The sequence below is a fragment of the Alligator mississippiensis genome, chromosome 4 (assembly GCF_030867095.1).
Source record: "Alligator mississippiensis isolate rAllMis1 chromosome 4, rAllMis1, whole genome shotgun sequence".
In the NCBI taxonomy this organism is placed as follows: Eukaryota; Metazoa; Chordata; order Crocodylia; family Alligatoridae; genus Alligator; species Alligator mississippiensis.
The window spans coordinates 29,598,683-29,613,326 of record NC_081827.1 but is presented as its reverse complement, the minus strand read 5'-3'; the positions used below and the strand labels follow the sequence as shown (position 1 = coordinate 29,613,326).

The 14,644-nt window shown below is 42.6% G+C and overlaps 1 protein-coding gene across 1 annotated transcript in view; it reads right to left on the bottom strand.

Annotated features, from left to right (window-relative positions):
- Nucleotides 1-1,156: 1,156 nt before the first annotated feature.
- The window catches only part of LOC102560336 (sucrase-isomaltase, intestinal), a 122,476-nt gene continuing 108,988 nt past the window's right edge, over nucleotides 1,157-14,644 (bottom strand). Inside the window, exon 17 of the mRNA XM_019487429.2 lies at nucleotides 1,157-1,537. Coding sequence (XP_019342974.2) covers nucleotides 1,426-1,537 — 112 coding nt within the window. The 3' untranslated portion in view covers nucleotides 1,157-1,425. The remainder of the gene's footprint in view (nucleotides 1,538-14,644) is intronic.

Here is a 14,644-nt window from a genome sequence, read left to right as displayed (position 1 = left end):
ATTGCCCACCCCTGCCTTAACTTCTCTGCCACTTATTGCTAATTGTACCATTACTTTATTATATTCTTTTACACATACATGCTTTATTATTTAGCCTGAGAAATAAAATTGGGTTAAGTTTGAAAGTACTCAGGATAAAATTGTTGAAAGTACTCAGGATAAAACTGCTTATTCTGGTAAAAATGTGGATCAAAAGAAATTAATTTATTTTCATGAATCAGAATGCATTGTTACCATAGCATATAATGATGAGAAGATGGACTTAAAGTCCACCTATTCCTGTATCTTGCCTCAGAGTGGCTTTTTAGTAAAGAGCAGTGCAGTGGTTTTCACCAACCATTTGAGTCTGGCACTGATTTTCCAGAATTGGCAACTGGCTTAACATCCTGTGAACTCCCCCTGTTAGTTATCTGCTAAGAATTTTGTGAGATTTGAAGATTACTGACTTTCAGAAGGATCAGAAAGCAATATCCTACTGAGGTCAAAATGATTTTATAAAAGAAATAACCATTTCTGTTTGAACTTCACAGAGGTACAACGTTTAGATGAAAATGTGCGGCACACAGTGGCCCACTTAATACTCTGATAATCAGCACTGGAAAAAATTACACAGTTCATAATTCATATTCTAGTAACAGACTCATTGCATACAATAGTAATTTATGCTACTCCAGATCTAACTATTTAGTACTGGTTTAGCTATTAAAGATATAACTAGATACAACTAGTGTTGCTCAGCTATTTCAGGTAAACTATTTAGTATTTCTCAAATCATGTTTGCAGTATCTGGGTTTGGTGTTGAATATCAATACAGCAGCTGTGTAAAAAAATCTTCCACTCTGAGGACTGTAAATAAACCCACTCTGCAGTTAGTATACCAGCATCAGTGCTAGCAAACGCCCCCACACCACTTTGGGAAACAGCCTGTACATCCACAGGATAGAGCATTTTTATATCTACCGGAAGTAAATAAGATGGTCATTTTAACAGAAGAGGGTTGCATTCATTTGCATTTGATGTTGGGGAACTCCTAACATATTCTTTCAGAGCTTGGGACCCAAAATGTTATGGGCTGATTTGAATTTGGAGATTTGTTTGTTGTTCTGGCAGCTTTGTCCAAAACTGGCAGCCATTCCTGGTCTCTGTTTTTCCTTCTGTGTGTGTTTCTTCCTACTTTCAAACTCTATAACAACCTTATTGCTACAGATGTCCCCATAGAGTGCCATCAGCACAATACAAATTTGCAAATAGCAGAGTCCCACTTCTGTATGCATAATTGTACTTTCTTTACAGCTTGGTATCTTTTTGAAATTCATTCCTCAGGCATTGCGAGTGGAAGAAAATGTGGGTGAGTAGGGATGTATGTGAACTACCCCATATGCGATTTTAAAGCGTGAGCAGTGTTCATGTCTTTAATTCCAGTATTCAAACTTTTAAAATTGCAGTACTTGCCTCTTGAAGAACAGGAGCAATCATAAAAGCAGGTCCCCAAAGAAAAGCCTTATCTATTCCATGAGTCTGCAGATCAGAAGTAAATCTAGTTTTGAAAGGCAGATGCATATTGTTAATTCAAATTTGATTCTTTTCAATAACTTAGGAAATACTTGGATCCTGCAATAATACTGACTATAACAAGAGTTTCCCTTCTTTAAGGGATCCTTCAAAATCCCCCAATATTTTCCCTGGCTGGTGGGAAGAAGTTGCAGTTTCCTTTTTCCAGCCCTTACTATTAGTAACTTAGATTTCATTTATACTGGAAATAAAATGGTCTTAGATCAAATAATTTTAAACATAATTTAAAACAGAGTTGACCCTTAGCTATTCTCATTCAGGTACAGTTATTTTATAATCATGTAGTAGAGTAGAAGCCTATGTTTACATTTTTTATTAGGATCCTAATTACTTTGGAATACAGTTTGAGAAAAATGTATTCAGCGGGCAAACATGAAGCACATTCAAAATGTTTCAGGACAGTATTGTTAAGTAAATAACAGGGTTTCCACAACTACTCTAGGTTGCCTGTTCCAGTATATCATCATCCTATATAACCTCAACCTTCCTTCCTGAGATGTAGGCCAATTATTTCTTGTGTGAAAACAGATTTGCAGATCTTTGTAATAACTTTTTATATCTTTCAAAGCTGTTCCTATGTCATCTTGCCTCTGAGTCTTTTTAATAGACTAAACCCATTTCCTTCTCCCTTTTCTCATAGGTCACATCTTTGAAGGTTCTTGTCATTCTTGTTACTCTTCTACAGCATTGTTCCAGTTTGTCCTTCTTACTGGACACAGTTCTCTAGCTGACATCTCACTAGCACTGAGTACAGCAAAATACCATATTTTCTCGCATGTAACCCCCAAAATATAATCCATACCTTGGGGGTTTTGTTTGAAAGGCAGAATGAAGAAAAAAATATTTGTCCAGAGTTATGGCAGCATAGAGAAGAAACAGAACCTCATCTACCAATGACTCACCCTCCTTTTCCTGCTTAACTAAAGCTGAAACCCTAGCTGCTGCTGAAGACTGGTCTTCATGGGTGGATCTATGATTCTGAAAAGACTTAAAGCATCTCCCGGGCTGTGAAATAAAAGTAGTAGCTAGCAGACAACGAGCTTTCCCTGGGAAAGGTTAGCTTGATTAGTGGAACATCATGATCATTAAACATTAAAAAGTAGACATGGTTGTTAACACCTGTGGAGTGAAAAACAATAAGCCATTAAGACAATTGACTCTCGCAGCTGCCTGAACAACAATGCCACAGGTGCCGCAGTGTGAAGGAGGAATCAAAGCAGGGTGTTTCTATCCCAGGGACAAAATCCTTTTCCTTATTTAATAGACATATCCCAATTTTGAGGGGGTTCATTTTGGGGGGGAAAGGTGCATGTTGTATAGAAGAAAATACAGTATTTGTCCTGTTTCTTATATATGACACTCCTAAAAAGACATTTGCCTTTTCTGCCTCTGCATCACATTCATGAGTAGTAGTATCTAGCATCTGGGCCACTATAATATCCCGATTCTTTTCTGCAGTGCTGCTTACTTAACTATTCCCCATTTTGTATCTGAGCATGTGATCTTTCCTTCTTCATTATAGTACCTTCTATTTGTCTTTTTTGAATCTCCTCTTTCAGATTCCTGGTCATTTCTCCAATTTATCAGGATCTTTTTTAATTAAGATTCTTTCCTCCAAAGTGCTTGCAGCCCCTCTCAACTTGATGTCACCTGTAAATAAATATATTCTCTATTCCACCGTTCAAGTCATTAATGGATATATTGAATGGTATTGGACCACAAGATCTTTTTCTTCCTTCTGATATATTCATAGAATTTTTACTTATCGCCTCTTTTTACTCTTACTAGGATGCAACTCATTTGCACCTTAGCCTTTCTGATTTTTCTCTATATACTTGTGCTATACTTTTAAACTCATCCTTAGCAATGTGTTTGTATTCCCACTTCTTGTATAATTCCTTTCTGATTCCAGATCATTAAAGAGGTCCTGATGCAACCATACTGTTTTCTTACTATGCTTCCTATCTTTCCTCTATATTGTGATTATTTCCATTCTGCTTTTAGTAAAGTGTCTTAAAGAAACTGCCAGCCTGGACAAATTTTTCCCTTAAAATTCCTTCCTTTGCCTACCAGCTTCCTCAGTTTGCTGACATCTGCTCTTTTGAAGTCTTTTGTCAGTACTCTGAAGTTGCTCCACTTTTCTTACCTTAGAATTGTGAACTCTACCTTTAGCGATAGTTTCACTAAAAGCACCTGTTACCTTAACGTTCCCAACTAGTTCAAATCAGAGCTAAAATAGCCACACTTCTCTAGATACTCCTTTCACCTGCTGAGACAAAAATTGTTCCTACTACATTTTAAGAACTTTTTGCATATCCTGAGTCTTGCCATATGCTTTTCCAATAGACAGATACCTGGGTAAAGTTCCTTTACTAACAACAGATCCAGTGTTTCGGATGATCCTGTTAGTTGGTCAAAAAATTACTGTGTTTTCTCACATTTCACACATAAAATGTATTTTTCTTGCATGTAGAGAAAAAGATTTTTCTGAATCACAGATGACTATGGAACAGTAAGTCCTTCTGGAAACAGTGTCCAAGAAGTGTGGCATACCAAGACACAGTCTGGGTGAGGCAATAGGAACTTGTTGCCTCAACCAAACTACCTTTTGGGATGTCACATTTCCTAAACGCTCTGTGCTAAACGCTCTGTGCTTCCACAAGAACTTACTACTAAGTCCCAGACCTTTGCATGCCTGCTATTTCTTTAGTTTAAGTCGTTTTTTTTAGTAGCGTTAGTGTTTCTATACTACAAGCCTCATCAAGATACTACCAGCAGCACAAGTTACAGTGATCAGCCAATACCTATGGTTGTGACACGATTAACACTGAAATCTGCTCCTTCTGTTTACTAAGCCAGACAGAAGAGGCAGTCAACCTGGCAGTTGTATGGCTGCATTCAGGCTTGCTTCTTTTCCAGCCAAGAAAAATCAGTTTGCTTGCTTAAGACACATGCAATGATTTGGGGACGCTGATTGTTGGGGTGCATGTGATATGCAATTAAATATATGCAGTATTTCATCTCTTCCTATGTTCATTCTGGCTGACAAGGTTCTTTGAGTAGACTGCCTGGTGAGGGCCATCCCGGCCGCAGCGAGGGAGATCACTATGAACTGCACTGTCCTGGGCTGCGAGAGCCAGATGCGACCCAACATCGTGATCACCAACGAAGAGGCCAAGAAGGTTGTGACTGTGGATGTGACCATCGCCTTCAAGAACTGGTGCCAAACCTTCACCAACACCCAGGCTCGCAAGTGGGAGAAGTACGCCCCGCTAGCCGACATCCTGAGGTGCCGCAGCTATGACGTGACAGCCGACGCACTCATCATAAGAACGCTTGGAGCCTGGGACCCCAGCAACGAGAGTGTCCTGCATGCCTGCCGCATCTCCCGCCGCTACACCAAATTGATGAGCTGCCTCATGGTGTCTGACACAATCTGCTGGTCCTGCAACATCTACGTGGAGCATATTGTGTGGGCCAGGAGCAGTCCGAGGTCCTCGGGGGCGCGCAGTGGGCTGTGGCCAGCAGCCCTGGCATGCGGGTCGGGGAATGCAGGCCGGCAGACTAGAATTAGGCACAGACGTGTAGCGGTTGATTAAAGATTATTTTACTTACACTGTAGATGGTCGCGGTGCAGGCAGGAAAACTTGCTTGCGTTGCAGTTACAGACAGACACGTGGAGTTTGCTAGGCTCCACAACACGAACTCGAACAAGGACCCGCAGAAAACTCGAGCCTCTTGAAATAACTCGGACAGAGCTCTGGATACACACACACACGAAGTTTGTTAGGCTCCGTGGAACAAGCGCGGAGGGAAGGGGTTTGTCGAGGGATCGCACTCGGCGATGGGGAGAGGCCAGAGGTTGATCAGACCCCTATAGCCTTCTTAAGGCGCACGCTGGGTCCGTTAGGCTCCACAGCGCTTAGAGTTCTTCACGACACGTGAAGTCCTCCTCCTCCACAAGATGGTTGTGGAGTCCTCCAACTTGGGCGGAAACCGCTCAAGCCTCTTATACGGCTAGCAAGCCAATTGCTAGCCGCCACGTGGGAATCATTTAGAATCGGCCAATGGTGGGACACAAATTTGCATGCGGGTGGCGGGAACTCCTTTGCACCGGGGTTTTCTCTTTGCAACTGAGAAATGCACCCTGCAAAGAAAGCTCCTCATGGCGGGAAATAATTTAGCAGTGCCGAAGCGCGCACACACAAAATCACACCCTTGGGTTGTGACACATATCACAGGCCACCGCCAGTACTCTCATCCCACCAGACGGACTGCCACCAGACCAGGTCCAGAGGGGACCACCTGAACCCGCCTCTGCACCAGATGGACTTCACTTTGAGAGGAGTCTTCAGCCATGGACCACCCCACTCCACCCAAAGAGGATCCCCGTGATGAGACTCTACATGGACTGAGACACTTTCTCCAACCTACTTCCTCCACCATTGCCCACCAGTATACGGGTTTGTGTGTATCTATCTTCTTTCTCTCTCAGCGTTGTGAACCCCCTCCCCCCCACCCTATTCCCGGGGCTTAGTTGGCTAACATAGTATTTTCTGTAACCTAGTTGCATTCCCCTCCTCATCCCCATCCCTCTAATGTTAGTCGCTCACTTGGGCGATTTGTATTTCCCTACTGGCTTTTGTCATCTTTTTGGATTCACAATCCTAAACATCTACTAATAAAATTCAATCTTTTATTAGACCAACTAAATAGCTGGAAAAATTGTTGTTTGCATACTTTTGGGCACAAACACCCTCTTCAGGCATAGGGAGAATCTGCTGGTGTTTTGTGTGCTCTCCTGGGTGGATAGAAGCCAAAATGCAGGTCTGTGAAGATGTAAACGTGTGGCAGGGAGGATCAGAGAAAATGGGAGACAATAGGCATGAGACAGGTAGGTGGGTAGGTCGGGGGGTGGATAGGGAGGAATGTTGAACTGGTGATAGAATGTAGCTGGTAAAATGTAGAGAGGTTACCTTGGATTATCAGATGGCTGGCAGGTTATGATATGCCATAAATCCAATGTCTATATTTAGTGCATGATTTTTTGGATCCAGGAGGTTTATGAAGTGAAGTTCATAAACTTGTCTATGAAAGGCGGTTTTTAAGTTCCCTTTGAGGATTAGAACTGAGAGATTGGAGAGAGAGTGGTTGTCTTGTAAGAAGCGTGCATCCACAGGTAATTGGATTTTTTATCTTCGATAGATTTTCAGTGTGTGTTCATTCTGGTACACAGTTGTTGTCTGGTTTCTCCTACACACTCTCCATTGGGGCTTTTAGTTCATTGGATGAGCTATATTACATTTCTGGAGGTACAGGTATAAGATTAAGGAATGGTGACGGCTCTGTTATGGGGTGTGGTTATTGTAGGAGTGTCAGAGATGTTCTGGTAGGTTTACATTTCTAGTCCTGGCATAGTCTGGATCCATTCAGTGTGTTTTGGGCCATAGAAAGTTTGCTTCTGGTGATGAGAGTGGCAAGGTTCGGTGGTTGTTTAAAGGCTAAGATGGGTGGTCCTGGAAAGATCTCTTTAAGAATTGGGTCTTTCATAGATTTCATAGACATTAGGGCTGGAAGGGACCTCGGAAGATCATTGAGTCCAGCCCCCCGCCCAAAGGGCAGGAAGTCAGCTGGGGTCATAGGATCCCAGCAAGATAAGCATCCAATTTCATCTTGAAGGTGTTCAACGAAGGTGCTTGAACAACCTCCGGTGGCAGGCTGTTCCAGACCTTGCGGGGTCGGACAGTAAAGAAATTCTTCCTTATGTCCAGCCTGAAACGATCTTGTAGTAGTTTGTGACCATTCAACCTCGTCATCCCTTGGGGCGCTCTGGTGAACAAACGTTCCCCCAGATACTGGTGGTCACCCCTGATAAACTTGTAGGTGGCCATCAAATCACCCCTGAGCCTGCGCTTTTCCAGGCTAAAGAGCCCCAGGGCTCTCAGCCTGTCATCGTAGGGTCTGCTTCCCTGACCTCTGATCATGCGCGTGGCTCTTCTCTGGACTCTCTCAAGCTTCTCCACATCCTTTTTGAATTGCGGAGCCCAAAACTGGACGCAGTACTCCAGCTGCGGCCTCACTAAGGCCGAGTACAGGGGGAGAATGACGTCCCGGGATTTGCTTGAGAAGCATCTATGGATGCAAGCCAGCGTTTTGGTCGCTTTACTAGCCGCAGCATCGCATTGCAGGCTCATGTTCATCTTGTGGTTAATGATGACCCCCAAGTCTCTTTCTTCCATAGTGCTAGCCAACACAGCACTGCTGAGCCTATAAGGATGCTGCGGGTTTTTTTTCCCCAAGGTGGAGAACCTTGCATTTATCGGCGTTGAACACCATCAGATTCTCGTCCGCCCACTTGCTGAGCCTGTCCAGGTCAGCCTGGATCACCCACCTGTCTTCTGGTGTGGATGCTTTGCCCCAAAGTTTGGTGTCATCTGCGAACTTGGCCAGTCCGCTTCTGACTCCAGTGTCCACATCATTAATGAAGATGTTGAACAGTATGGGTCCAAGGACAGAGCCCTGGGGGACCCCACTGGTCACAGGACACCACGATGAGTGACTTCCATCAATTACTACCCTCTGGGTCTGACCCCGGAGCCAATGTTCCAGCCAGTGGATCGTGGAGGACCCAAGGCAACAATTGGCCAGTTTCTCCAAGAGACGATCATGGGACACCAGATCGAAGGCTTTTTTGAAGTCAAGATATATGACATCAATCTCATCTCCCTTGTCCAGGTGATAGGTCACCTGGTCGTAGAAGGAAATGAGATTGGTCAAGCAAGACCTACCCGCAACAAACCCGTGCTGGCTATCCCTTAAGATGTTGGCGTCGGCCAGTCCATTAAGGATGGCCTCCTTAATAAACTTTTCGAAGATCTTCCCCGGGATAGAAGTCAGGCTGATGGGCCTATAGTTAGCCGGATCCACTTTCCTCCCTTTCTTGAAGATAGGCACCACATTGGCCTTCTTCCAGTCTTCGGGCACTACACCAGAGCGCCAAGAGTTTTCAAAGATCCGCGCTAGAGGCTGTGCTATGATGCTCGCCAGCTCCTTGAGTACCCTGGGGTGAAGATTGTCAGGGCCGGCTGACTTGAAGGTATCCAGCTTCTCAAGATGTTCCTTCACAAAGTCAGCATTAATGGAGGGCAGGGGATCACCCTCACCCGGACTTCCCGGCCCTGTAGCGGGCACGGGCGTCCCATGGGGCTGATGAAAGACCGACGCAAAGTACCTATTTAATAGGTTGGCTTTTTCCTGGGCATCAGTTGCCCCATCTGGTTCAGCAGGGGTCCAACGTTGCCCCTGCTTTTCCTCCGGCTCCCCACATATCTGAAAAAGGACTTTTTATTGTCCTTGATGCTCAAAGCTAGCTGGAGTTCAGTTGCAGCCTTGGCTTTCCTAGTCGGCTCCCTACAGGACCGGACCAGTGCAGAATAATCCTCCTTGGAGGTGACTCCCATCCTCCATCCTTTGTCTTCTTCTAGTATGGGTTGCAATTGTTTGAGGATTTTCTGTATAGTTTCCAGGGAAAGATGATATGTCGTAACTAATGGTGTGTGATTCGTGGGGATTTTCTTTTTGTACCACAGCAATTCTTCACATGGTATCCAGGCTGCTCTTTGAAAAGTGCTATCTATCTCTCTGGAGGAGCATCCTTGTTGGGTGAAAACCCTATTGGGATTTGCAGGGTGACAATTGTGTGTATTCTCCTCAGTGCAAATTCAGTGGTATCAGAGGGCTTGGCTGTATATTACAGCTTTCTTGGTGTATTTAGGGTGATTGCTGGTTATGTGCAGATATGTATGTTATTCCATGGGTTTCTTGTATATGGTGATTTGTATTTTACCATTCTGGATATTGATGTTGGTAAATAAGCTGGTAACATCCATAGTGTCTAGGAGGGTACTGCTGGGAACGTGGTCTATGTTTTTAATTTTCTGTAGAAAGTCTGTTGTGTCTTGGACAAAATTTAGTCTTTGGGTACCAAGAGGTTTTAGGGTGGATTTGATGAAACCGGATATTTCCTTATTTAGGTTTCCATGGTTGAATACTATAAGTCTGCCTGGGTTCCCTTGTTTGTGGATTTTAGGGAGCATGTAAAAAGTCCTGGATTGGGTAGTGCGGGGAGAGGGGGAATCAAGTTCTGTAGTTTTTCTTGATGTGATGGCAGTTTTGAGTTTAAAGGTGAAAAGAAGATTTTGGTGATTTATACTAGACCCCTACAAGAAGAGATGTCTTTTCCCCTTTTCTTCACCCAGAGATGGTCAACAGGTCTGCTTCTCACCTCTTTTTGGACTTCTGATGAACAATGCAACACCTCCTCCCTTTATCCCTTATGTACCCTCTCTGAACAGGTTGTACACTTCTGTCCTCATGTTCTAGTCCTGTGATTTACCCTGCCTTGTCTCTATGATGCATATTAAATCTTATTTTAGTCTGTGTACTAGTATTGTACTATACCCCTATCCTTCCTCTGTATACCTCTAAAATGTTCAACACCGGTCTTGCTTATGAACCTATTGTGATTTCTCATTTCCTCCTCAATCTTAAGATTCCCAGCCCTTTGATCCAGATCACCAGGGTGACCCTTAACTTAAACCTCCTACTTGAACTTGTTTGTTCCTTGGGGACCTCTTCTGTCCTCCCTTTGCTCATCTCTCTCTCCAGGCATCTCCGCCATCCATCTCCTAACCTATGCCACACTTCTATCCTGAGCTGCACCTGCAGAGTGAATCTGAACATCAGCAATTTTCTGTGGATTCTGGCACCTGTTGAGACTATGGTTCAAGTAGAACATCTTGTCCTGGTTCCACCAACCATGAAACTATAAGATAGGCTGCAATGGAACCCAGTTTCTAGTTCACATGAAACTCACTTCTTAAAATACTCATTTACATGATGCCCTCTAGTGATTGATCCCAGGATCTCTGTAGACTGGTACTCTCTCACATGTAAAGAGGGTCTTTATTAGCTAAAGAATGATATTTTCATTGTTCAGAGTGTGAAGTTCTGTTCCAAAAATGATGGTAACATCTGCATACATACAAGCAGTGATGATACTATTACTGGATGTAATGTTTCCTAATTGCTCAGAGGATACAGTATTTTCATGAGAAAATTATCCCCTGCAGCTATATAGAACGTAGAAAAAAGAGAACTACCCTTTCTGTGAAAAGGCAATGCAGCACATTAAGTCTTGTTACAGTGAAACTGAAGCTTCCTTGGAGAATACGTTTAAGTCTTAAGAACCTTCTCTGCAGGACTCAAGCTATGTTGCCTAAAATCACATTTATTGTGATTTGTCAGATGACCATAGAAACTGACAAATCTCTGCTCCCAGGCACGGAGTTGGTATTTAGAAATAAAATTCATCTTTTTTCTCTTTTAATGCTGTATAGCCTTTCTACAGAAGATTTTTCCTTCATTTCAAATATAATAGCTGACAGTTGATCGTTTTATATCCCAGCAATCAGACAGATCAAGGATTTGAATCTCTGACTGGCACATACTCAGTGAGTGCCCTAATCCACTGGGATATTGAGCCATTCTCTCTATCAAACTCTCTGTTTCCAGTCTATATAAATAATTAAACATTCATTAGCCCAGAGAGCAAAAATCCAGTTGGATAGGCCCACAGCTAGAGCATTCATCTGAGATATAGAAGACCTAGTTTAAGTCTTTTATTTTAAATGAGGCAGGACAGGGACTGAAACCTGGGTTTTCCACATTCTAGGCGAGTGTACTTGCCCCTGTGGTATTGGCTATTCTGAGACCACACTTTCTCTCTCTCTCTCTCTCTCAGTCTCACTTCAACCTCTGATCAAATGCTAATCATTTCCCAACAGAAAAACATTTTGTTAAAAACAATTCCTGACAAGCTATAATCCTATCATCACCATCTTTGATTTGCTTCAGCCACTTCAAAATTTTACATGACATTCCTACAGCTTCTATACACTGACTCCATGCAGTTTCATTGTTTACAAAATTATTCTCTCAATGGTATCCAAGTCAGCATGCTTCCACATGTGAAAAGTGCATTGTACCTGATGCTGAAAGACTTAAGCATTATTGTAGTTGGCAAAAACTTGGCAACAAGAAAACAAAGAGCAATGTATTCAGTGTTCTGTTTTCTAAAATAATGGAGTTTGCAAGAACATATTAGACAAATGGCAAGTGTGCCTGAGGCTTACTCCATGCTCCATCTGAAAGAAATTTTGCTAGATAATGACAATAACTTTCCATTTCCCAGGTTTTAATGTTCATAAAGCATTGCCCGCTTTTGATATCTCTGAATGTATGCATTATCCGACTGCAGAATAATATTTGATAAATGTGTAGGATTAGCTCTTTGCAGTCTGTCTCAGTATCTGTCTTTTTTATTTTTGAAGGCTGAGGCTAACAAATTAAATCTTTACTGTGATGTCAAAATAATTTTCCCCCTGAATTAGTATCAATCAAAACATACCAGAATGTATCAGAAACTAACAGCAATTTTGAATAAAACCACTGTGTGTGCAATGATCATTTACTTCAGGGCTGTCCAACTTTTGAGTGACCAAGAGACACAGGGCCCCAAATCACACACCATGCCACACAAGTGCTTCTCCCCTCCCCCTCCCCTTCCCTGCATTGCATGGGCCCCAAACACACCAGACAAATCCTTCCCTGCAGCTCCATATGGGCCTCCAATGTGAGATCTTGCCATGTTACTGTGGGGTTTGGTGGCCCCTGGCCTCCAACATGCCACCCTCATCCCCCATCATGCAGTGGGCAACTCCTGTTGCAGTGCATCAGAACAGATGCTGCATGGTATCCCTGGATCCTTCCCAAGCCATCTAGCCACAGGCTTCCATAGCCACACAGGTTGCACCATGCCACCACCGGAGTGGAAACAGACAGTAGAAGCTGTAGGAGGAGGAAACTGGGGATTGCAGCGGAAGCAGCTAAAAGCAAAATGGGGAGTGAAAACAGAACCAGAAGCCTGGAGGCCACAATTTAACTCATCAGGGGCTGCACCAGTTGGAGAGCCCTTATTTACTGAACCACATCACTTCTCTACTTAGTCATAAGCATCAGTGTTCATTGCTGTTACAGACACTTTGTTAGACACAAAGGATGATCAAAGGATCATAGGAAAGTAGGACTATAAAGAACCTCATGAGGTTATCTAACTCAGGCCCCCTGCTCAAGGCAGATCACCCCTGACAACCAACCAAAGCAAGTGTTTGTCTAAACTGCTTCTGAAAACTTTCAAGGACAGAGATCCCACAGTTTCTCCAGGTAGCCTGCTCCAATTCTTGACCACCCTCAGAATCAGAAAGTTCCTCCTAATCTCCAGCCTAAATTCTCTCTGTTGTAGCTTGAGGCCATTGCTCCTAGTCCTGTCCCATATGTCCCTTAGAAAAGTCCATCTCCATCATCTCTGTAATCATCCTTCAGGAATTTGAAAAGTATTATCAAATCCTTCCCTCAGTCTTCTCTTCCCCAGACTAAATAACCCTATTTTTTCAGTCTCTCTCATTAATCATACTTCCCAGGCTCCTAATCATTTTTGTTGCTCTTCACTGGACTCTTTCCAAACTGTCCACATCTTCCTTGAAGTGTGAGGCCCAAAACTGGACCCAGTGCTGCAAATGAGGTCTCACCAGGACTGAACAGAGTGAAAGAATCACTTCCTTCCTTTGATTTGCAAGTCAGACTCCTGTTAGGATGATCCAGTATGCTGTTGGCTTTTTGGTTGTTGTTGTTGCAACACGAGCACTCTGTTTGGCTCATATTCAGTTTCCAGCCCACCATAATCACCAGGTCCTTTGCTGCAGTACTGTAGCCTAGCCACTCATTGTCTAGTCTGCATCTGTGTATGCAATTGTTCTGTCTCAAGTGCAGGACTTTGCAGCTGTCTTTGTTGAATATGATTTAGTTGACTGCAGACCACTCTATCCAGATCAGACCCTACCTTCCAGAGTTTTTGCAACTCTACCCAACTTGGTGTTGTCCATGCATTTGCTAAGCATGTACTCTATCATTAAGGGAAGATACTAAAAAAAACACTGGACCCAGAACAGATCCCTGGGGAACCCCACTTGACATCTCCCAACTAGACATTGAGTCACTGGTGACTACTCATTACGCAGGATGATCTAACCAATTATGTATACACCTTACAGTACTTTCATCTAGTCTATTTCTATTGCTCTAATTGTGGTAACTGTGAACATAAAGTAGGCAAGCAAATAGACTTGAGACCTCAGTTTGTCATACTCCACAATTTACAGTAAGCAGCCTATTTTAGTTCACAAAGGCCAGATGATTTCACCTAGCTGTCTTCTTGACTGTCCCTACAGTGTATTTTCTTTTTTCAGTTATTAACCTAGTCTGGAATCTTGATCTGCATATACCACACAGTCTTTCAAACTTTTTGGTCCAGATCATCCCTTCAAGTTCTTTTCAAATTATTGAGCTTCTGAATTCTTTTTATTATTTAAATGACTTTCTACATACCACTAAAACATACAACAGAATCTCATAGGAAGCAACTGTCGTTTGTTATTTGAAATGACCTAATGCTTAGAACTAATAATTATCAGGACATTATCTTCTCAGATGGAAAGATGTCTTTCACAATAAGGCTTTGAGAACTAGTAGTATATCTAAACTAAATTGGTGTAATTTCAGTTCTTTCTATATACTTCTATAGAGGAGAGAGAGAGCGCTGAAAATAACATTTCTTGCCACATATACCCAGATGACATCCTTCATTTGAGTAGGTGAAATAACGAGACTACTTGTAGTAGTACATCCAGCAACAGTTGGACTATAGGATCTGTCCCTAAAGTACTGATACAACATGCTGGGAATAGACAGGAACACTAACTTCCCACCACTGAAGACTGAACAAGGTATTCTTTTATTGGTGGAAAATTTATCACTGTTACTTTCTCTTATAGTTGTATAAAAAAAATTAATCAATGTTTAAGAATTACAAAAATGTTAAGCAAAAATATGCTTAAAAGAAAATGTTTGAACTATCATAAAACCTAGTCTGTGAAATAAACAACTATAAACTTCT